Source organism: Globicephala melas, chromosome 9 (genome assembly GCF_963455315.2).
Source record: "Globicephala melas chromosome 9, mGloMel1.2, whole genome shotgun sequence".
Lineage (NCBI taxonomy): Eukaryota > Metazoa > Chordata > Mammalia > Artiodactyla > Delphinidae > Globicephala > Globicephala melas.
This window is the reverse complement of record NC_083322.1, coordinates 21,105,565-21,127,360: the sequence shown is the minus strand read 5'-3', so window position 1 is coordinate 21,127,360 and position 21,796 is coordinate 21,105,565. Positions and strand designations below refer to the sequence as shown.

The 21,796-nt window shown below is 39.9% G+C and overlaps 1 protein-coding gene and 1 long non-coding RNA gene across 5 annotated transcripts in view; one reads left to right on the top strand and one right to left on the bottom strand.

Moving 5' to 3' along the window:
* Positions 1-8,197, bottom strand: part of LOC115851683 (uncharacterized) — a 59,436-nt gene extending 51,239 nt beyond the window's left edge. The window contains exon 1 of the long non-coding RNA XR_009565264.1: positions 8,001-8,197. This is a non-coding gene — a long non-coding RNA (uncharacterized lncRNA). The remainder of the gene's footprint in view (positions 1-8,000) is intronic.
* Positions 1-21,796, top strand: part of MKLN1 (muskelin 1) — a 357,649-nt gene that overhangs the window by 164,317 nt on the left and 171,536 nt on the right. For 2 of the 4 annotated variants that reach the window (XM_060305304.1, XM_030853834.2), the window contains exon 1: positions 8,279-8,397. The exons of 1 other annotated variant lie outside the window; for it this stretch is intronic. In XM_060305304.1, coding sequence (XP_060161287.1) covers positions 8,300-8,397 — 98 coding nt within the window. In that variant the 5' untranslated portion in view covers positions 8,279-8,299. Of the gene's footprint in view, positions 1-8,063; positions 8,398-16,524; positions 16,580-21,796 lie in introns of those variants that run through there. One more of the 4 variants, XM_060305305.1, reaches the window with a different exon arrangement.

Here is a 21,796-nt window from a genome sequence, read left to right as displayed (position 1 = left end):
TTCAATGACAAGGTCAGTTGCTGTTAGCTGGGAGGCCGGGTCTAGAATCTGTATTCTTTGTGTGGCACCAAACTGTGAGCTGGAGTCCTCTGGATTTATGCCTGTGTGGATGTAAGTGTTTAAGTTACTATTTGTTTCTTTCTGAAGCTCTTTTCCCTGACCAGAGACTTCCGGGTCCTCCTTCACACACGCTTCAAGGTCACAGCCCAGACCAAAGTGTTTACAAAAAAACTAGGCACTTATGAGAGGATTCATTGCCAGTTCCTGCACTCCCTGTGCCCTGGCTTCAACCAAGCTCAGCAAACCAAGGGAAGGATAAAGTGGTCTCTGGAACCAGGAATTTCTAGGTTTGGATGCCAACAGGCAAAAGGATGAATTCTGATTTCTCTAGCAAGCTGAGGCTGCTGCTGCCACCTTCTGGGGGAAGACAGGCCAGAGCTTCATACCTGAAGCTAGTCTCAGTGTTCACCTGAGGAATAGTGTGAGGAATAAATGTCTGTTGTTTAAACTGCCCAGTTTATGATATTTTTGTTAGAGCGGCCCAAGTTGACTAAGACACAAATTGGTATGTAGGAGTGGCGGTGCTGCTGTAACAAACACCTAAAACTATGGAAGCAGCCTTGGAACTGGGTAACGGGCAGAGGCGGAAGCTTTCTGAGGTGCCTGCTAGACAAAGTCCGTATTGCTATGAAGGGACTCCTAGAGGCAATTCTGGTGAGATCTCAGAAAGAGGAGAGCTGGAGAGACTGCTTCCATCTTCTCAGAAAATAAAAATAACCATGAACAGAATGTTGGTAGAAATATGGACAGTAAAGGCCATTTTGGTCTCAGACAGAAAAGAGGAACATGTTATTGGAAACTGGAGGCAAGATGATTCTTGTTATAAAGTGTTGAAAACTTGGCTGAATTATGTTCATGTTCTAGCATTTTGTGGAAGGTAAGAACTTGCAAGTGATGAAACTGTATATCTAGCTGAGGAGATTCCTAAGCAAAGTGTTGAAGGAGCTGTTTGGTTCCTCCTGACTGCTTGCATAGCAAAATGTAAGAAGAGAGAAATGAATTGATGATGGAACTGTTGAGCAAAAAGAAACCAGAACTTAAAGATTTGGAAAATTCTCAGCCTGTCCATACTACTAAAAATGAGAAAGCATGACTGACGGACTTCTTGGATTTTACATAGAGCTATTCAGTTGGCACATAAGCTATTCTTCAAGACAAGGAAAGAATGACCCTGAAGGCAACTCAGAAATCAGGGTTTCAAAAGGTGAGGTGTGTGGGGAGGAATCACCTCAGTTTCAACAGGCCAGACAGCTTCCAACCAAAGTCTTGGGAGTGAGGCTACCTGGAGCCTACAAGGTGTGACCACCGCCTGGCAGAGCCCTGGGTGGGTGTGTCTCTGGCCTGGCAGAGCTCCTGGGGCAGGACTACTCCAGGGGCGTCCAGAAGGCAGAGCATAATGCCAAAGGGATTATTCTCTAGCCTTAAGATCTCATGGAGTTTCCTTTGCTAGGTTTTAGACTTGCTTGGGACTCATTATTCCTTCCTTCTTTCCTCTTTCTCCCTTTCGAAATGGGAATGTCTATCCTAGTCTGTTTGGTTTCACAGGTTCATAGCTAGAGAGGAATTTTGCCTCAGAATGAGTCTCACTCATATCTGATTTAGATGAGACTAGACTTCAGAGTTGATGCTGGAATAAGTTAAGACATTTGGGGCTGCTGGGATGGAATGGGTTAGGGTTAGTATGTATGTATTTTGTATGTATTTTTTCTGTGAGGACATGCATTTTGGGGTCCAGGGGTGAAAGTACAAGCTGGCTGTCTACAAACAAGGAAGAGGGCCCTCACCAGATACCAAATCTACTGATGTCTTGATCTTGGACTTCCCAGCCTCCAGAACTGTGAGAAAGAAATGTGTGTGGTTTAAGCCACCCAGTCTATGGTATTTTTGTTAAAACAGCCTAAACTGACTAAGACAGTGAGTGAGAAGAAATTCAGGAGGAACTAAGAGATTCAATTCAGGAAATATTTCTGGAGTATTTACTATGTGCTAGTTATAGAGGATTTAAAGAAGAATGATGTAGGTATAGACCTAAAAAGTTTCCATTAATTACGTTACGGGAAAAAGTGACTGAGAATTAGGTACTTAGGTTCTAGATTCAGATCTGCAAACAGCCCAGTTGTACAAATGACCTTAGATGTGACATCGGACATATTTGGATATTAGTTTCTTCATCTGTTGCATAATAATATTGTGAAGGGAAATTCTTTTTACAGCAGAACTTGCCTAGGACATAGCACATTGAGTACTGCGTTGTGCTTCAACTCTCCTAACCAGCTGTAAGTTGTTAAAGAAACCATGAACTTTGTATGATCCTTTGAATGAGCTAAGGCAAGACCCTTACAGGACCTACCTGAGGACTTTTTTTCCTGACCAATGAAGTATGGGGCTTGTTTTAAGCAATCATATACAAAGCTGTGGATATATTCCAGCCTATTTAGAGTATTTGTTTAATCTTTAATTAGTGTAACACGCCATGATACCCCTTCCTAAAAATTAAAAACACCTTCATTTCTCCCGCAGTCAATTGGTATGTTCCTTTGCCTGGAAATAAATAAAATCGGCTGGATTTGCTTTGCTTTTTAACTATTGTTTGACCATATCTTATATTTGAATAGCACTTTGCAGTTTACTAAGTCTCTTCCCACCTGAGAGGAATGGGATGCAATCCAACAGGATGGGCTTTTGAAACGGAGAGATTCTGGCTCTGTTACTGACTAGCTATACTGCCTTGGATAAGTTACTGTAACAGTTAGGGTCCCAGCTGGAAACAGATGGCATTCTCAAATTGGGCAATTTGAGAGGTTTAATAAAGGGACTATTTCTAAAGATATGAGAACATACTGGGAAACCACAGGGAGCAGGGAAGGGAGTGGTTACTGGAACCCAGAACCAGAGAGAGTAGTGTGGAGAGGCCACTTGGGAGGACTTGTGACCTTTGGTTGAAAGAGCCAGTCAGCCCACTGTGTATACAGGCAGGGAGTCTGAGGAAGGGATACCCCAACCTCATGCTCTTCCCTCCCATGTATCTGGAGGGATAAAACAAAGATAACAAACAATTATTTAACCATTCTGAGTCTTATTTTTCTCATTTGTGAAAAAGGGAATAATAATATTTCTCTCTCAGAGTTTTTGTGAGAGCTAAATGAGAACTTAGAGCAGACGAGCTAGGCCCTCTTCCTTCACTTGATCTTCAAAACCCCACTGTGAAGTAGACAGATTTTATTAAAACCACTTTACAGCTGTAGAAAATGAGACGCTGAGAAGTTAAGTGACTTTCCCAAGGTCTCATAGCTAGAAAAGTATCAGAACTGGGACTGCAAACAAGATTTTTGAGTATACTCTGGGTTTCTTTCCCTAGACTGTTCTGTACCCCTTGATCCCCTTCTGCAGAAGGCTGCCACAGATGGTTTCTTCTTTCTAGAGCTGCCATACCCAGAGCTACGCTGACTCTGCTGTTTAGAGGAAAACTGATTGGCCCAGGAATCAGTGCTTAAGCCAAAAAAAAAAAGAAAAGCACTGATTGGTTATATATGAAGAAGGTCAAATGCCTATGAGGTGGTTTGATTTAAGTCTCTGACCAATATAGATCCCCATATCAGATGCTTGACAATCCACCTGGATGTCTATTAGGTATCCCCTATATACCACATTGAAGTCGGAATTCTTGATTTCTTCTACCTCAAAACTGTTCTAACCCCAAATCTTCTCCTTTTAATAAAAGCATCACTAGCTACTCAGTGGTGCAAACACAAAACCCAAGAGTTATCCTTAATTCTTTCCGTTTCCTCCTGCCTTCCCTCCCTCATCAGCAAGTCTAGCTGACTTTACTTCCAAATACAGCCCAATTCAACCATTCCTCTCCATCTCCTGTTAGTACAAGCCACCATCATTTCTTGCCTTGCTTAACCTCCTGTAGAGTCTCATCCCTTCCACTCTTACCTCTCTGCAACCCATTTTCTGTTTTGCAGAGTGATCTTTACAAAATGTAAAATGGATCACGCTACTCCTTAGCTTGAATCCTCGCACAAGTCTCCCCTTCACATTTCCATGTCACGACTCCTTACCATGACTGTTAGGGCCCTACTTGTTCTGACTCCAGTCTCTCTCTTCATCACTACGCTCCCACCGCACTCTCTTCTTTCTTTTCTTTAACAACCCCTTCCCTGCCTCAGGCCCATTGCACTTGCTTATTCTCTCTTCCCAGAATGTTTTTTGTCCAGCCTTTGCATGGTTGGCACTTTTTCACTGCACAGGCGCAAATATTACCTTCTTAGAGACACTTTCCTTTACCATCCAATATTACTCCAGTGTAGTCTCTTCCTAGCACCTAAAATGCACAGACTAAAATTATCTAGTTGACTTATTATATTTATTATATGTTGCCCTGCCAGAATGTAAGCTCCCTGAAAGCAGGGCCCTTGTCTGGCTTTTCTGTTTGTCCCTGCCTCCCTAGCATCCAGAACAGGGCCTGGCATATCACAGCCTCTCAATAAATCTTTTATTGCAGGAAAAGATAGTGAATGGGGACAAACCGAATATAATCAGTTACTCTCTCTGGGAAGTGTTTACTATGAGAAGCATGTTGAGACATCATCAGAGAGTAAAAGACGGTTTCTTTTAGATGACAAGATAACTGGATTACTAGAGCTGTTGATCCCTGAAAAATGATGATCCATTGTCCAGTTCTCCATGAGGCCATCAATATAGTAATGTAGGGGAACTAGAGAGATTAAATGGCTGCTGACAGTCTCCAGACCTTCCCCATGTATCCTTACAATAAACCCCATAGACGAACGCAATGCCCCAGAGGCAGTGGAGGTAAATGTGTACCTGTAGGAGATCTGAGGTACGGCAGACTCCTGAAGATTTTAAAATTTCTTTAGTCTTCTATTTTATCTTAACATTTATACAAATTTGGGGTTCAGTATCATAATATATCTACGAATTTAAAGCATTTGTATGTTAACATATCTATCTGTATTTATGTTAACATACGAATGCTTTAAATTATTTTACCATTTGTAAAATCTGTGCTGCAGGAAAGCCACGCTTTCCGGGGTCTTTACATTCTCTGTGGCAATCATACCTCAGGGATACATTTTTGTAGTCTGAGAAGTTCTGGCATTTTTTTTCCTTTGCAACCCAAGTACTCTTTTAGCACAATTAATTCATTCTTCAGTAAATACTTATTGAACATCCACCATATGCAAGACACTCTAAAAGGACTAAGGATACAACTGTGAACAAGATATGCATGACTCCTACCTTCATGGGAGTTACAGTTTAGGGAGAGAGAATGAGAAAAAAAGAGGAAATAAAAATATATTGTGGGACTTCCCTGGTGGCACAGTGGTTAAGAATCTGCCTGCCAATGCAGGGGACACGGGTTTAAGCCCTGGTCTGGGAAGATCCCAAATGCTGCGGAGCAACTAAGCCCATGCACCACAACTACTGAGCCTGCGCTCTAGAGCCCACGAGCCACAACTACTGAGCCTGTGCTTTAGAGCCCGTGAGCCACAACCACTGAGCCTGTGCTCCAGAGCCCGCGAGCCACAACTACTGAGCCTGTGCTCTAGAGCCCGTGAGCCACAACCACTGAGCCTGTGCTCCAGAGCCCGCGAGCCACAACTACTGAGCCTGTGCTCTAGAGCCTGCGAGCCACAAATACTGAGCACGCGTGTTGCAGCTACTGAAGCCCATGCACCTAGAGCCCGTGTTCCGCAACAGGAGAAGCCACCGCGAGGAGAAGCCCACGCACCGCAACAAAGAATAGCCCCCAATGGCCGCAACTGGAGAAAGCCTGCACGCAGCAACAGACCCAATGCAGCCAAAAATAAATAAAATCTAAAAAAAAAAAAAAAAATTAAAAAACATATATTGTGATGTTTGCTAAGATAAGGAAGGAAACTCAGGGTGACAAAATGTAAAAAAAAAGGCACCTAACCCCGAAATAGGTGATGAGGACTGATTTTCCAGAATGAAATAATCTGAAAAACAAGCAGAAGTTAGCCAGGTGAAGAATGGGGGAGAGTATTCCTGGCTTGGTTTATACTAAGCCCTGGAGACCAGAGAGAGCACAGAATTTACAGGAGCCAATTCAGTGTGTTAGTTTAGTGTGCCTGGAGTAGGGAGTGCAGAGGAGAAAGAGAAGAGAAAAGCTAGAGAGTTAATCAAGGCAGGATATGAAAGGCCTATGCTAAGGACTTTCAGTGTTACCCAAAGGGAATAGAAAGTCACTGAAAGTCTGAGAGAGTCATCTTAGGAAGAACTGACTTATGTGTTTTTTTAAAAAAGATCACTCAGGGACCATAACTCTGTGTCTGGAAAAGAACAAGGACTCACTTACATTCGGGTAAGAGGTATAATTAGCAAATTTGGAGCCCCAAACTAATTGAACTGAGTCACCATCTTAATCTTTTCCCCTTAAAAGTATCTCTTTCCCCCCCAACTAACCACTAATCATCTTTGGAACTAATCAACCTTCTCTGGCCTCTTCACTGTCTCTGGACTCCTAACTTCATTGCTGGGATTATAGCATTCCCTCAAGGAACAAATACTTTCCCAGTATGCTGCAACACACAAAGCACATGTGATTTTAAAGGCTAACATATTGTGGCCTTTCTATTTGGCATTCTCCATCTGATATGCTAGTGGAGGCTACTACTAAGTTTTTCTCTGTGGAAACAGGAAGTCAGGAAAGGATTTGAGGAAGTTTGGGCAGGTTAATGATTATAATGGGAAAAGAATACAATTATAGTACTGAAGTGTTTCAACTCACTTGGTCATTCACTAAAAAACCCTTTGCTTGAGTTTTTCCGTTGGTCAGGTGGAGATGAAGATGCTGTGCAGGCTTCCAGGGGTAGAACCACTTAGACAGTGAGAGAAGGGTACTTTGGTAATGCAGTGGCTAAGCCAAGGAATAAACATGCACAACGCTGACCTACAGGTATTTGATGGGAACATTATCTAAAGCTGCTAGATATTTAGAGCAAGTGTTCATTTTTAGATAAGGAGCTGGTATGATGCCCATATAGCATTCAGAGCACATGGGCTGTTATTCCCTCTGTGGTCATTTTCTTGAAACTATCTCTTTTTTTTTTTAAATAATATTCTTTTTTCTTTTTTTAAACCCCACATTTGTTTATTTATTTATTTTTGGCTGTGTTGGGTCTTCGTTTCTGTGCGAGGGCTTTCTCTAGTTGTGGCAAGCGGGGGCCACTCTTCATCGCGGTGCGCAGGCCCCTCACTATCGCGGCCTCTCTTGTTGCGGAGCACAGGCTCCAGACGCGCAGGCTCAGTAGTTGCGGCTCACGGGCCTAGATGCTCCGCGGCATGTGGGATCCTCCCAGACCAGGGCTCGAACCCGTGTCCCCTGCACTAGCAGGCAGACTCTCAACCACTGCGCCACCAGGGAAACCTGAAACTCTCTGTCTCTTGCTCTTTCAGAATTTGGGGGCTAAATATCTGTTGGTTAAAAATAGGTAGATTTACCAGCTGTAAGAATGACGACACCCAGCTTCCCAACTCCTTTAGGATTTTTCTGGTCTGTGGGTGAATGTCATTCCTGAGCAAACCAATCGCGCGAGATGGGTATGAGAGAGCTCTCAACAAATGCTTACAACGAAGGGCATCCCAGACTGAAAACTGAACAGGATGAGAGGACACACAAGCATTTCCTTTTCCTGTCTCCATGTGACTCTGGAACGGTGGGGGGGGGGGGACACAAGACGTTTAAAACCAGGACAACTCCAGAAGGAAAGGCCATTAGCTATTCCACTGCAATTCCCTTCAATGCTGTTTCCTTACAGAATTTAGAAACTGGAGAGAGCAGTGGTTTCCAAAGTCTCAAAGGCGTCCCTTCTCCAACTTCTTCTCATTTTCCCTTCCTGTCCCATAACTACAATTTATTTTTTTCATAATGTTTTTGGCTTTCCCCTTACCTCAGCTTTCAAGAAAAGTCATTTGAGACATTCCTCTCCAAGCCCCACTGGAGAGCCCCTCAGATGCTCACACTCCAGTCCCAGTTTCCGCCAGTCAGTCTTTCAGGAGGGCTCAGCGGCGGAGACCCCCAGAGTGAATCGCCGACCCGCGCGCGACTTATCGCTTCACGCAGGGGTAACGACGCGAGACCGGGAGAGCTGACGGCCCAGGCGGGCCGCGGCTCCTTTAAAAGCAGGCCCCGCCCCTCCCTCTCCCGGCGCGGCTGGCGGTCGGCGGCGGGCGCTACGGTGCTGACAAGATGGCGGCTGGCGGGGCTGTCTCTGCGACGCCCGAGTGCCGGCTTCTGCCCTACGCGCTACACAAGTGGAGCTCTTTCTCCTCCACCTACCTTCCTGAGTAAGTGCTTGGACCTGGGCTCGGGCTGCCCTACTCCTCGGCGTAAGCACGGCTGGGCCAGGGGGGCTGTGGAGGGCAACCGCGTCGAGAGGCCCAGGCGGGGCCTGGTGAGGGGGACGCGCGGCCTCCGGAGTCTCAGTCCAGCAGCCGAGAGCGTTGCCCGCCCCCGCCTCCGGGAGGGGTTAGGATCCAGAGTGCGAGATGGAAGGGTGGAAGGGTAAGGTGTGTGGCGGGGCCGAGGCGCGTAGGACAACGGGGAGCCAGGTGATGCGGCGGCCGGGTTTGGGGGTTGAGAAGGGCTTGGGGGCGGGCGGCTCATGAAGGTGGAGCAGGAGTTGGGGCTTTCGGGACCGGACGGCGGGCAAAATGGTGAGGATGTCTAAGGGCGTCCTAGGTAGTGGGAGACGGGGGACGGTTAAGTCGATTGCTGCCGGGACAAAGTGTAAAGCTGAGAAGAGTGACTGTTCCTGGGGGAGGGGGTGGTGGTCATTAAAAGCGATTAGGTCCAGGGGAGTGGTAAAAGTCACCGACGGCTGAAGAGTTGTGGAACCTATCTGTGCAAGTGGGGAGACGTTGTAGGATTTGCGGAGGGTATCTTTTCCGGCTGGTAGTTCTGAAAAAGAGAGTGGGCAGGAGGGACATTACAGAGGAGTTCCTCTGTATGATGGCTCAGAGCATGGATTTACGTAGACCCAGACCAGTTTCCCAGCCCAGAAACTCAGATATAGACAGAAAAGTATGACTTTAATGAATTTGACTTCCAACACTCGTTTGGTCTGGATCCCCAATTTAGGTGTTGAAAAGAGTTCCAGTGCGTTACAGAAAAACCGTGCGTTTTTCTGTAGCAGATTGCTTCTGAAATGCTGACAGTACTTTCATTCAGTATTTGCTTATGTCTGAGAGAAGGAGCAGATCGAACTCCGCTTTTGCATACTGATAGAGATGGCTTAGTAAAGTTTTAAGATCTGTGCAGACCCTGAAAAAAAGTGCTAGCTGTCCCCCGGACCGTCATTTTACAAGTCCAGGAATGATTTTATGAACAAAACAAGTTACAAATAATATATTTTTGTTACTGAACAAAGTGACTAGATATGTGACGCATACTCAAAAGTCTTCCACTTATATTTCAAAAAGTCTTCACATTTTCTCCAATTTGATTTCTCTGGTCAAATCAGTCAAATCTAAAATTGGAGCTGTGACTAGGAGAATCTAACTCTCTTGACTGCCGGCCCATTGTCCTATTCTCCAGGTCAAGGGTTGGCAATCAGGCCTTCAGTAGGATGTGGTTCAGTGAGGGGTGCCAGGTGACCTGTGACCTAATCTGGCCTGTGTGGCCTGTTGATGGCTGCTGTATGGCTGTGTCCCTGATTGATGCTGGCATCCAGCTTTTAATGTGAGAGTGAACCAGGTAAACATTCTAGCCCTCAGCTGGAGTTGAAATGTGGCCCTAGGTACTTGACTTCTGATTTTCAGGGCTTAACAAATTGAGTCTGAAGGTAATCAGAATTTTTCTATACCCAGGTTAGGATCACAGATAGTTGGGAACTGGAAGGGCATTGTTTGATCTAATAACTCTGGAGATATTTTCCTGGTCTTAAGTTAGACTACTTCCAGGGTTTCACTTCTTAAATTTCTGTCGTAGGGGTGAGACTTGGATATCACAAGTCCCATCCGAGTTATGAATAAAAAAGAAAAAGTACATTTCAGGCAGGAAATGATTTAGTGGGATGGCGACTTTACTTTTTTTTTTTAACATCTTTATCGGAATATAATTGCTTTACAATGTTGTGTTAGTTTCTGCTGTATAACAAACTGAATCAGCTATATGTATACATGTATCCCCATATCTCCTCCCTCTTGCGTCTCCCTCCCACCCTCCCTATCCCACCCCTCTAGGTGGTCACAAAGCACCGAACTGATCTCCCTGTGCTATGTGGCTGCTTCCCACTAGCTATCTATTTTACATTTGGTAGTGTATATGTGTCAGTGCTACTCTCTCACTTCGTCCCAGCTTACCCTTCCGCCTCCCAGTGTCCTCCATTGACAGATGAATGGATAAAGAAGATGTGGCACATATATACAGTGGAATATTACTTGGCCATAAAAAGAAACGAAATTGAGTTATTTGTAGTGAGGTGGATGGACCTAGAGTCTGTCATACAGAGTGGAGTAAGTCAGAAAGAGAAAAACAAATACCATATGCTAACACATATATATGGAATCTAAAAAAAAAAAAAAAAGGTTCTGATGAACATAGGGGCAGGACAGGAATAAAGAGGCAGCTTTACTTTGACTTATGTCTCATTATCCTGGCGCTAGATTTGAAGTGGGCAGCATTCTAGTTTTGGAGTTAGAAGGCAGCCGTTTGAAATAGGAGAAATCTGTTGTTACGGTTTTCTCAAATATATTTGTAAACTAGCATTTAGTGCATATTTAACTCTCAAACACTTTCATATACAGTGTTTTTAGTCTTTATAATATTCTGTTGACTTATCCAGTATAGTTTTTATTTTAAAGCACTAAACTATTATAATAGAGGAGTAATCTGAACTTTTTCTTTGAAGGAGTATAGTTGAGTATTATGGAGCTTGAGTTTGAGAGTTTTGTGTCTGCTGGATTGGTGTGTGCCATGCCTGGACTTCTAATTGCAAGTAAGGATGGCACTGAACTTCTATTAGCAAGTGAGGATGTTATAACTTTGTATAATAGGAAGTGTGAGAAAGGGATTGACTTTACTTACTTTTGCCCTAAAATCCTAACAGCAATTGCTCTATCTTTACTGGCAGTGACAGTCATGTTAAAGTACTTTTTTTTTTTTTTTTAAATTTATTTTTGGCTGCATTTGGCTCTTTGTTGCTGCGCGCGGGCTTTCTCTAGTTGAGCCGAGCGGGGGCTATGCTTCTTTGCGGTGCGCGGGCTTCTCATTGCGGTGGCTTCTCTTGCTGTGGAGCACAGGCTCAAGGCATGCGGGCTTCAGTAGTTGTGGCACAAGGGCCTAGTTGCTCCACAGCATGTGGGATCTTCCAGGACCAGGGATCAAACCAGTGTCCCCAGCATTGGCAGGCGGATTCTTAACCACTGCGCCACCAGGGAAGTCCTTAAAGTACTTCATAAACAGGTGTAATTTTAAGTAAAGCCTTTTGTTGAAATTGTCTACAGAATAGCAAATATTTATTGATTACAAGTCACTGATCAAGGCATTTTGAGGGGATAATAATAAAGCAGTAACAACAATGGGAAACATTTATAATGTGCCTTCCATTTGCTAGGCTCTCTTATGAACACTTAAGTGTATTATCTCATTTAATTCTCAAAACAATTATATGAGTAATCTTCATTTTCCAGCTGAAGAGACAGGGAGATGTTAAAACTTGCCTCAGGTCACACTGCTGGATGGAATCAGGATTTGAACCCAGGTAGTCTGACTCCAGATTCTGTGGTCTTAACTGTAGAGCTGATCTGCTTCTGCACAAAGGTGGAGACAAGAATTCAGAGATTTGAAAGAGTTCTTGTGTTAAAGGCACTTACATTTTAGTTGTGAAAGACATGAAGTCATGAAAAAAAGAAAAATTCGGATCTCTATTTTTTTCTCCTGCAGACTTAAAAAACATTTTCCTTCTCTCAAAGTCAGAAAAGAACATTTTCCCTTCTAACCCTTTTAGATTTATTTGGACTTTAAAAATGTTAAAGCAGATCAAGTTATAGATAACACATTTCTATTTTGAAACTAATGAAGTGGCCTTTTATTTTTCAGTGTGGTTAAAAAAGTTTGCTTGTATTTTACTTTTTTCTGAAGTTTACAATTAATTTGGGAATTAAGAGAGATGTGTCTATGTAAATGATGATTAATTCTTAGAATTACATGCAGTCTTATATGTAAAAATATTTTTTAAACTGCTAATCTCTATACTCAAATGTTTATTGCTCTAGCTAATAGTGATACTAACTACAATTTATGGAGCACCTACTGTGTGCAAGATGATTTTTGTATATAGTTTTACCTAATCCTTACAACAAACCTACAAGATAGGTATTGTATCTATTTTGTATACGAGGAAACTGAGGTCCATATAGGTTAAGTAACTTACCCAAGGTCATTTAGTTTTCAGGAGGCTTGGCAAGTTCTCGGACTTAAAAACTCTTGCGTGTGCCTCTAGTAACAACCACCGCTTGAGTACCTTCTATTTGTCAGGCACTATGCTTAGGACTTAGATTGTGTTCTTTTGATTTCATATTTATAAAAACTCTGTGATAAATATTATCATTCACTTTTACAGCTAGGGAAACTGAGGTTCAGAGAGGTAAGTTAAATTGTCCAGGTCTAAGAGTTGAAAGGGTAGGAGATAGGACTCTGATCTTGGACCTCCTGACTTCTGTTATCAAAGAAGAATATTGCTGCTTCAGTATTTTACATGGCTGTAATATGTTCCTAATTGGGAATACAGATAAAAAGTGCTATAAGGTGAGAATGGAGAGAGGGAAAGATATTTAGATATATTTTATCTCGACCTTTAAGGTTTTAATGTATTAATATAAAAATTGGGAGGACCTTTGAAAGTATATTTACACATTAGGTAATTTTATTGTTGTAGAATGATCCTTCTTTTGTTTACATGTTAGTGAAAGACTTCATTAGTTTAGATAGTAAAATTGGATGCATTTTTAAGTGTTTACCTTTTTCCTGTTAGTCTACTTTATTACTTAAAATCAGACATTAATTAAAACTGTACCTTTGTGAATATGTGATTCATGGTTCAGAGTAAAAGTGATATAATTTGACAAGTAGGTTAGGAGGTGAACCTATTTCAACTATTGTAAAATTCCACATTTAAAAGTGAATATATATTTTTTCTAATTGCCAAAAAAACCCCACCCTAAGTTACTTGAGGAATATTTGCAAAATATAGACCCACAGAAGCAAAATTTAAATTACCCTTAATCCCACCACCAAAAGATAACTAATCAGCCTGTGATATATATCATTCCAGATATTCTGTTGTGTCTATATCTATTTTCCAATTTGATATTGTCCTGTTTGCTGTTCTGTATTCTTTTTCCTTCTTAATATATGATAAATATTTCCTCATGTTATTAAATATTTTTCTATATTATCATTTGTTCTGGATACATTATAATCCATATAATGATTTTATGGCATTTTATTTAATCGGCCCCCTATTTTGGGACATTTAGTCTTTCTGGGTTTGTTTTGTTTTTGCTGTTCTTCGGCCATTAGAACAACATGGAGTAAAAGTGATATAATTTGACAAGTATACTAATGTCTCATTAGTAATGAGACATTCTGCCTTACACAAACAAATCTTGAACTCATTTATGATGAGTTCTAAGATGCTGAATTGTTGGATTAAAGGTATCAATTTATTTTCCTACTGTCTGTGTAGGGAACTCTGTTTCTATGTACCCTGGGTTTACTTTGGTATTATCCTTAGTAATTCGGGATTAAGAATGTGGTTTTGGTCAGATAGGTCCTTAGAGATGTCTGGAGAGTGCTTACATAATTCAAAAGTGACATTGTTCCTTATCATTTCTTTTCCTCCCCCCCATTTTAGATTTTAAATGGATTTTTATTTTATTAATCACATACATTTGAAAAATAGAACACATTTGTGAGATTTATTATTTATTTGGTGTATAGGCAGTGATTACTATGCATATGAATTTGAGGATTTTTACAATCCCAAAGACATCTGAAACCCAGAAGTTGTGAGTCACTAGTTTCACTAGTTGGAGGTATTCAACGCCCTGGAGACTGGAGACTGTCATTCTGTTTCTTTCCTTCCCTTTTTTCCCTTTCCCTAAACTAAGGTTAGTACTGGCCTGGCTTGGGAACCTTACTGGCCAGTGAAAGTTCTAAGACTGATATTTTCAGTCTGATGATATTAGAACTTTAGGAAAATAAAGATACCCGGGATAGAGGAAGAGCTTGAGGTGGGTCTAGGACTAGAGATTGAATCTGTGGAGCTGGCTCCTAGGATTGGATCTTTGTGAACTTTACCAAGTTATGATTCTTCTCTGAGTATTATCACTTTCCTTCTGTGTAGAAATACTTTTTATCTTGATCATATGTTGGGAGGTTTAGTATTATGTTTAATTTTTCTTTTTCTTCTTTTTTTTTTTTTGGAAGATAGGCAGATAGCTCTATTTGCATTAACTTTCTTTGAGACTGATACAGGGACTGTGTGATGTTCTGCCATTGATAAGATGCATTTCAGCTGTTTGTGGTGATCTGACTTTGCTATATATCAGTCATTCAGAAGTCATCTTTGGAATTATGAGAGATTTTCTAGATTTTGATTTTAGAGATGTAGCTATTAGCACCTAAGAATGGTTTTCTTTGTATTTACTCTGTTTGGGATTTCTGGCACCTCTCGAATTTATAGCATGACTCCCATCAGTTCTGAAAAAATTTTGATAGTCTTCAAATATTCTTTCTACACCCTTCTTTTTCTTCTTTCCTCTCTGACTTCAATTAAATCCATTCTCTACCTTTTGTCCTGTCCCATATGTCCTTTATGCTTTTTTCTGTCTTTTTTTGTCCTTTTTTTCCTCTCCTTATTTCATTCTGGATAGGCTTTACTTGCCTGTGTTCCAGTTCACTGATTGCCTATTCTGGTATGTCCAGTCAGCTTTTAATCCCATCTTTTTTATTCTTGGGTTCAACTATTTTTTTAGTGCTAGACTTTTCATTTGATTTTCTCTCTCTCTTTTTAAAAATAGATTCTAATTCTCTAGTGAAAATCTCCACATTGTGACATCAATCAAGCTGCTAATAAAAAGTCTGTGTCTGAAAACTGCAATATCTGGATCTCTTGTAGGTCTATTTCTCTTGTCTTTTATCACACATTTTATCTTGGTGTGTCTGGTAATAATAATTATTATTATTATCACTATTACCATTATTTTGGGGAGTAACTTTTTCTGAATACCACACATTATATTTAGAATTTTAGATACAATTACAAATTACAGTTAGTTGCCTAATGTTGTAGCATTTCTCTAGAGAGGATTCACCCATCTTCTGGCAGGCAGATAAAATAGAGGCAGATCACCTCAATAGTCAGGAACTGAGCTGACTTGAGGCCGAGTTTTGGGTTTTGTGAACGTCTAGTTTGCACAACTTTGGTAGCCCTCCAGGGAACCCAACTGAGAGACTAGGTGTTTCTAGGGCCTCTCCTATTTTTGCCTTTCCAGCAGCATGAGACTCCTAAAAGGAGGAGCTCCTTGCTTTCAGTTGCTTACTGCTGGCTTTTTAGCCTCTTGCTTTTTGCAGTTTAAGAATCGACAGATGCTTTAAGAGGAAAATCAGTATGCAGTGTCAGGTTTGTTCTTCTGTACCTACCTTTTCTATAGGATCTTAACCCCTCAGGTCTTGGATGTCATGGCAAGACCCAGTTACCAAGTTTTGTCCCGCTACCCCCTTGAAATTGCTAAAAGCTCTGCTGACTTTTCTGACCTTTAGTAGCTTTTTTTTCCTGGCTTCTCAGCTCCTTTCCTGTGCCATTAAAGAAATAGGTGGAACGTCCTGAGAGGGAAAGCTGCCCAGAATGTGGGGCTCCCTTTAACAAGTTCTTTGGCATCTCAAATCCTTACTGCCTCAGAAAGTCTCTGATACCTTAAGAACTTTTTTTTTCTATTTTAAACAGCTTTTCTAGTTGTAAGAGGTAATGTGTTGGTCTGCTGCAGGCTATTCTGTCAAATTGCAGAAAACGCAGAAATCTTTCTGTGTTTAGTTCTTATGAAATAGACTTATATTTTCTAGGCTTATGAATTCCTCATGGTTATGTTAATGTACTATCCTAACACTTGGGCCCCAGATTTTTTTGCGCAGTATTTTCCTTCATTTTGCCTTTTGACACCTTAACTGCTTATTCCTAATATCTGATGGGAAAAATTAGGGACTATGAATAACATTATTTGTTAGCAATTGTTTTAAATACTAACTGACTAAAATTTGATTTATTCTTGGTTTTATTGATGATTCATAATTCTCTTTTGAGACTTGTTTATGAGGTCCAGAAATTGAGAGTTTTATCTTTGTCATAGTATATAGTTATTTTCCCTTCCTATAATGTGATTTTTATATTATTTACCTTTTTTTTTTTTTAGAACTTGCATGGGAATATTTATGTGAAGGCATTGTTCAGAAGGAAGATACTTGGGTGTAATGTAAATTTTTTGGTTTGTAAATACTGTTAGTATTTAATACTTTTTAAATATCCTTATATTTCTTCAATATGACTGGTATTTATAATAGTTATCACCTATGTACTTGTTAAGGCATGTTGTTTTGTATAAATAGAAATGTTAAGTTATTTTAAGCATCCTTGAGTATGTCCCCTTTCCCCTTCCTCTCATTGTCCCCTTTCTTCCCTTTTGATCTAAGTAGTTTGATCAGAAGAGCCCTAAAACCTAATTCCTACTTATTCTTCAGCTATCAGCTAGAATGTCACTCACAGCAAAGTCTGACTTACCCCTGTCCCACCAAAGAAGTCTGGCACCCCTTCCCCACCCCTACAGTTAAATGCTTTCATACAAATATATACCCTTCTCATATATCACTTTATATAGTTTATAATTATGAATTTATTTGTATAATTGTTTGCTTAATAGCTGTCCCCCCCAGCTAGACCACAAGCTCCATAAGGACTATGAAAATTTCCCCCCTCATCATTGTAGTCCAGCATAGTGTTTATTAAATGCATACATGAGTTAATTAAGCATTTAGACTACTTTTCTTCTTTTAATAGAGTTTTGTTTTTGGGTTAGATGGAGTCATATACTGGCCATGTTAAAAATATTAAAATATTTAGTTTTAATAATAAGTTTTAAATCCGTGCTATAAACTTTCATGGTTTTCATAGTTTTTAGCAATTTCAGAGAATATTTTAAGTGAAATTGGTTATCTTGGGGTGAGGATATTGCATTTGGAAGAACTTGGAAGAGAAAGCTTCTTATCTATCTTGCTATTTTAAAAAGTTTTTATTATTAAGGTTATTTATATTATTATGGGCAGTTTTTCTAATGAGACCACGAGAACTTTAAAGCTTAGTTTATTACAGAATCTGATTTGGCTAATAGCTTTTAATAGTTTTAGAGTATATTGCCAATATTTTGATTAATTTTAGGATAAGGATCATTTCCTCCAATTCCTTAAATATAAGTATTTAATAGAAAATAGGAAAAGTAATATAAAAAGTTAGTTGACTTTTTAACATAGTAATGTTTTTGGTTTGGTAATTTGCATCCCATGCATTCAGCTACTTAAAAAGTGTAGTTCAGTGGTTTTTAGTATGTTCATGGATATGTGCAACCATCACTGCAGTCAATTTTAGAACGTTTTCATAATCTCAAAAAGAAACTATACCCTTTGTTATGATCTGCTTACTTTCTTATCCCTGAGCAACCACTGATTTACTTTCTGTCTCTATAGATTCTGGACATTTCGTATAAATGAAGTCATAGAATATGTAATCTTTGTGATTGGCTCCTTTCATTTAGCATAGTGTTTTTAAGGTTATTTATGTTGTAGCATTTAGCAATACTACATCCTTTTTATGGCAGGTAATATTCTATTATATGGGTATACCACATTTTTACCCATTCATTAGTAGATGGGCATCTAGGTTGTATCCCCTTTTTTGGCTGCTGTAAACATTTGTGTACAAGTTTTTTGTGTGGTTGTATGTTTTCATATCTTTTGGGTAAATGCCTAGGAGTGGAATTTCTGGGTCATATAGTAATTCTATGTTTAACTGTTTAAGGAACTGTCAGGCTGTTCTTGGTTGATTTCCCCCCCCCCCTCTGTTATTGAGGTAGTATCAAACTGATTAGTGCATATGAATTGAAGCCCTGTAAGGAAAGTGACCACCTGGAATTAGATAGCAAATCACTTGACTTCAAGTCTTTTACTTTGAGAACTTTCTGTGACAGTTGAGCTAGTCTTTTATCTTCTTTTATTTTTGTTCAGAATGCATGTATATGGACTGGCTCCATGTCTTCATCTTTTAAGTTATTTACCTGCCTATCAGTGTACATACTTACATGGAGACATACATACATTCACACATACTTTGGTAAGTAGTTCATGGTGGGGATGTTAGTTGAAAGTTGGTATATTTTTTTCTAAAATTTATATAGTTAACATGTGAAGTATTGACTGGAAGATATTTATGAAACTTGTTTATGAATTCTTTCCTTAAACAAACTGAGGCATAGATTTTAAAAGAGCTGAAAATAACTTCAAGTATGACAGAATAGTTTCTTCTAGAATTTAGAATTTTAGATGATTAGAAAATTCACATATCTAGGTCTGAAAGTTTAAGTCTTGACATCTATCATCTCCATTTTCTACAACCTAAAATGCTACTATGGGTGACAGGTTAAAGAAAACTTTGTTTTTTATTTTTATTGCTACATTGTGGTATTTGAGTCACAATTATGGCTTTTCACATTTTTGGCTATCTGTGCCATAAACAAATTATTGGGTGCGTCTAACTCCTGAATAATAGCCAAGCCTATTTGAAGTTATGAGAGAGAATTTCTGGTGATGAACTATCTGTACCTATAATAGGACAATAGAAGGTAGGAAAAGCTAAGTTCAGGTGAGTGATAAAAGCAGTAAATGCTACAGAAATTAGAGGTGAGATTCAGAGAATGGAACTTCTGCTGTTGGCATGGGCTTGAGGAGAGACTTCTTGGAAGAGGTAAATGAGCTATGATTTCCTTTGTGTACAGATCTAATTTATTTCACCATTCTTCGTGTTTCTTGAACGCAGGAATTTATCTTTACCCTTGTGCATATTCAACAACTATTTGGGAAATTGGGTTAACATTTGGCATTTGTTGAGTTAGTGAGCATATCAGAACCAGGAAGATGCTTGGAGGTAGACTTTTCCCAGACAGTATACAGGGCAGTTGATACAGGCTGGATCATTGGTCAGGTACTTCTTCCTTATATATTATATATGTGGACTGGTGTCCCTGCCCATATTTCTCTCCAGAATCACCAGTTTGTAGTACTTTAAGTAAATCTTTTTCTTTTTATTCAGGTTTGTTTCATACATACAGTTACAAAAGATACTGTTTACTGAAGGTGGCTTGGCTGATGGTGTTCCAAAGTCACTTGCTATATTCTGTTCCCCTCTGAACAGCTAACAGTTATCCTACCCATTATTTGACAGTGAACTCTTCCCCTCTATTTATTTATACTTTATGATTTTGCATATTAGGAGAAATAAGCATTAACTTATCAATGTACATTTAGGAGATTTGCCGCTCCCTATTGCAGAAATTTAAGTGTAATGAAAACAGAACTCTTTGAATTTTATTTTATTCTTTTGAGGAAATTTAGTAAGATATTATGAATTTTTTACGGTATTCTAACCTGCTTTTCCAGGGCAGTGATTATGTTTATATTTATCCAAAATGTGATGCATGAATTGCAAATTAATCCTCTAGCAAGTATCTAATACTATTGATAGAAATGTTACTATTGCCATTAGATTTACTAGATTTAGTAGAACGATGTTTTTGAGATGTCCTTGAATTATGATGGGCTATTAGGCTGCTATTAAAAAGTAAGTTTTAGGGCTTCATTGGTGGCACAGTGGTTGAGAGTCCGCCTGCCGATGCAGGGGACACGGGTTCGTGCCCTGGTCCGGGAAGATCCCACATGCTGTGGAGCGGGTAGGCCTGTGAGCCATGGCCGCTGAGCCTGGGCGTCCGGAGCCTGTGCTCTGCAACGAGAGAGGCCACAACAGTGAGAGGCCCGCGTACCGCAAGAAAAAAAAAAGAAGTAAGTTTTAGAATATTTTTTAATTATGTAGAGAAAATCTTCCAGATATAATAGCATGTAAAAGACCCACAGATCAAAAAAAACACAATGCCTTATTAAATGGGTTGCTCTGATTTACCTTTAAACACACACACCCACCCCCTTTTGTATGCTTATGCATATAGAAAAAACTGCAAAGAAATTTACTAAAGTCTTAACAGTGATTATCTTTGGGATGTAGTAATTGTGTTGATTTCTATTTTTTAATGGCTTTTCTCTGGACATTGCCCAAAGTTTTAAATTTTATTTTATTTTAACAAATTAATACATTTAAACAACAACAAAAAAAGTAGAGGTTGTGTGTGAGTGCATGTGATTTGCTTGTTCGTTTATAAACACAAATTAAAGGATCTTAACCCCATGTTAGTGAGTTTGAATTTTATTTTTTGGAAAGTGAGGAGCCATCAAATAATTTTAAGTGGAAAAGTGATGTGACTAAAGTCAGTGGTTTAAAATTTAAAAATTTAAACACTTGATAAACAACAAGGTCCTACTGTATAGCACAGGGAACTATATTCAGTATCCTGTGATAAACCATAATGGAAGAGAATATGAAAAAGAATATATATATGTATAACTGAGTTACTTTACAGCAGAAATTAAACACAACATTGTAAATCAACTATACTTCAATTAAACTAAAAAAAATTTTTTTTAACATTCTTTTTCTTTTTTTTTTTTTTTTTGCGGTACGCGGGCCTCTCACTGTTGTGGCCTCTCCCGTTGCGGAGCACAGGCTCCGGACGCGCCGGCTCAGCGGCCATGGCTCACGGGCCCAGCCGCTCCGCGGCATGTGGGATCTTCCCGGACCGGGACACGAACCCGTGTCCCCTGCATCGGCAGGCAGACTCTCAACCACTGCGCCACCAGGGGAGCCCTTTTTAAACATTCTTAAGAGCCAATAATTTCCATTTTTAGTATTTAATTTTGAGCAGCAGTCTTCACATTGGGGCATGCTTACCCCAGGGAGTTCATGTACACTTTCCAAGGGATACATAGGTAAAAATAGTTTTAAAGGATTCGATTTCCTGATCTATTGTTATTGTATATTCTCTCTTAAAAATTGATCAGCCTGAGAACTTGCCTGTGGTTTAGGCCCTTGCTACTCAAAAGTGTGGCCCACTTACCAGCAGGAATGCCTTTACTAGTTGCTTGTTAGAAATGCAGAATCTCAGACCCACCCCAGACCTACTGAGTCATAATCTGCATTTTTAACAAGAACTCCAGGTGATTTGCCTGCACTTTGAAGACTTCTAGCTGTCCCATATCCTATTTCATGATTGCAAAAGAGGCATGCCTCTCATCTATTCCATGGAGTGTAAAAATCTTCAGAGTGCCAAAGGACTGTTACAAAAGTTGGTATTGAAATCGAGAAAGTGAATGACTGGAAAAACAAAAATCCTCTTGTAAAATAGGTGGCTCTCAAGTTCTTTTTTATTTATTTTTTTGGCCACACCACACGGCATGTGGGATCCCAGTTCCCCAACCAGGGATTGAGCCTGTGCCTCTTGCATTGGAAGCACGGAGTATTAACCACTGGACCAC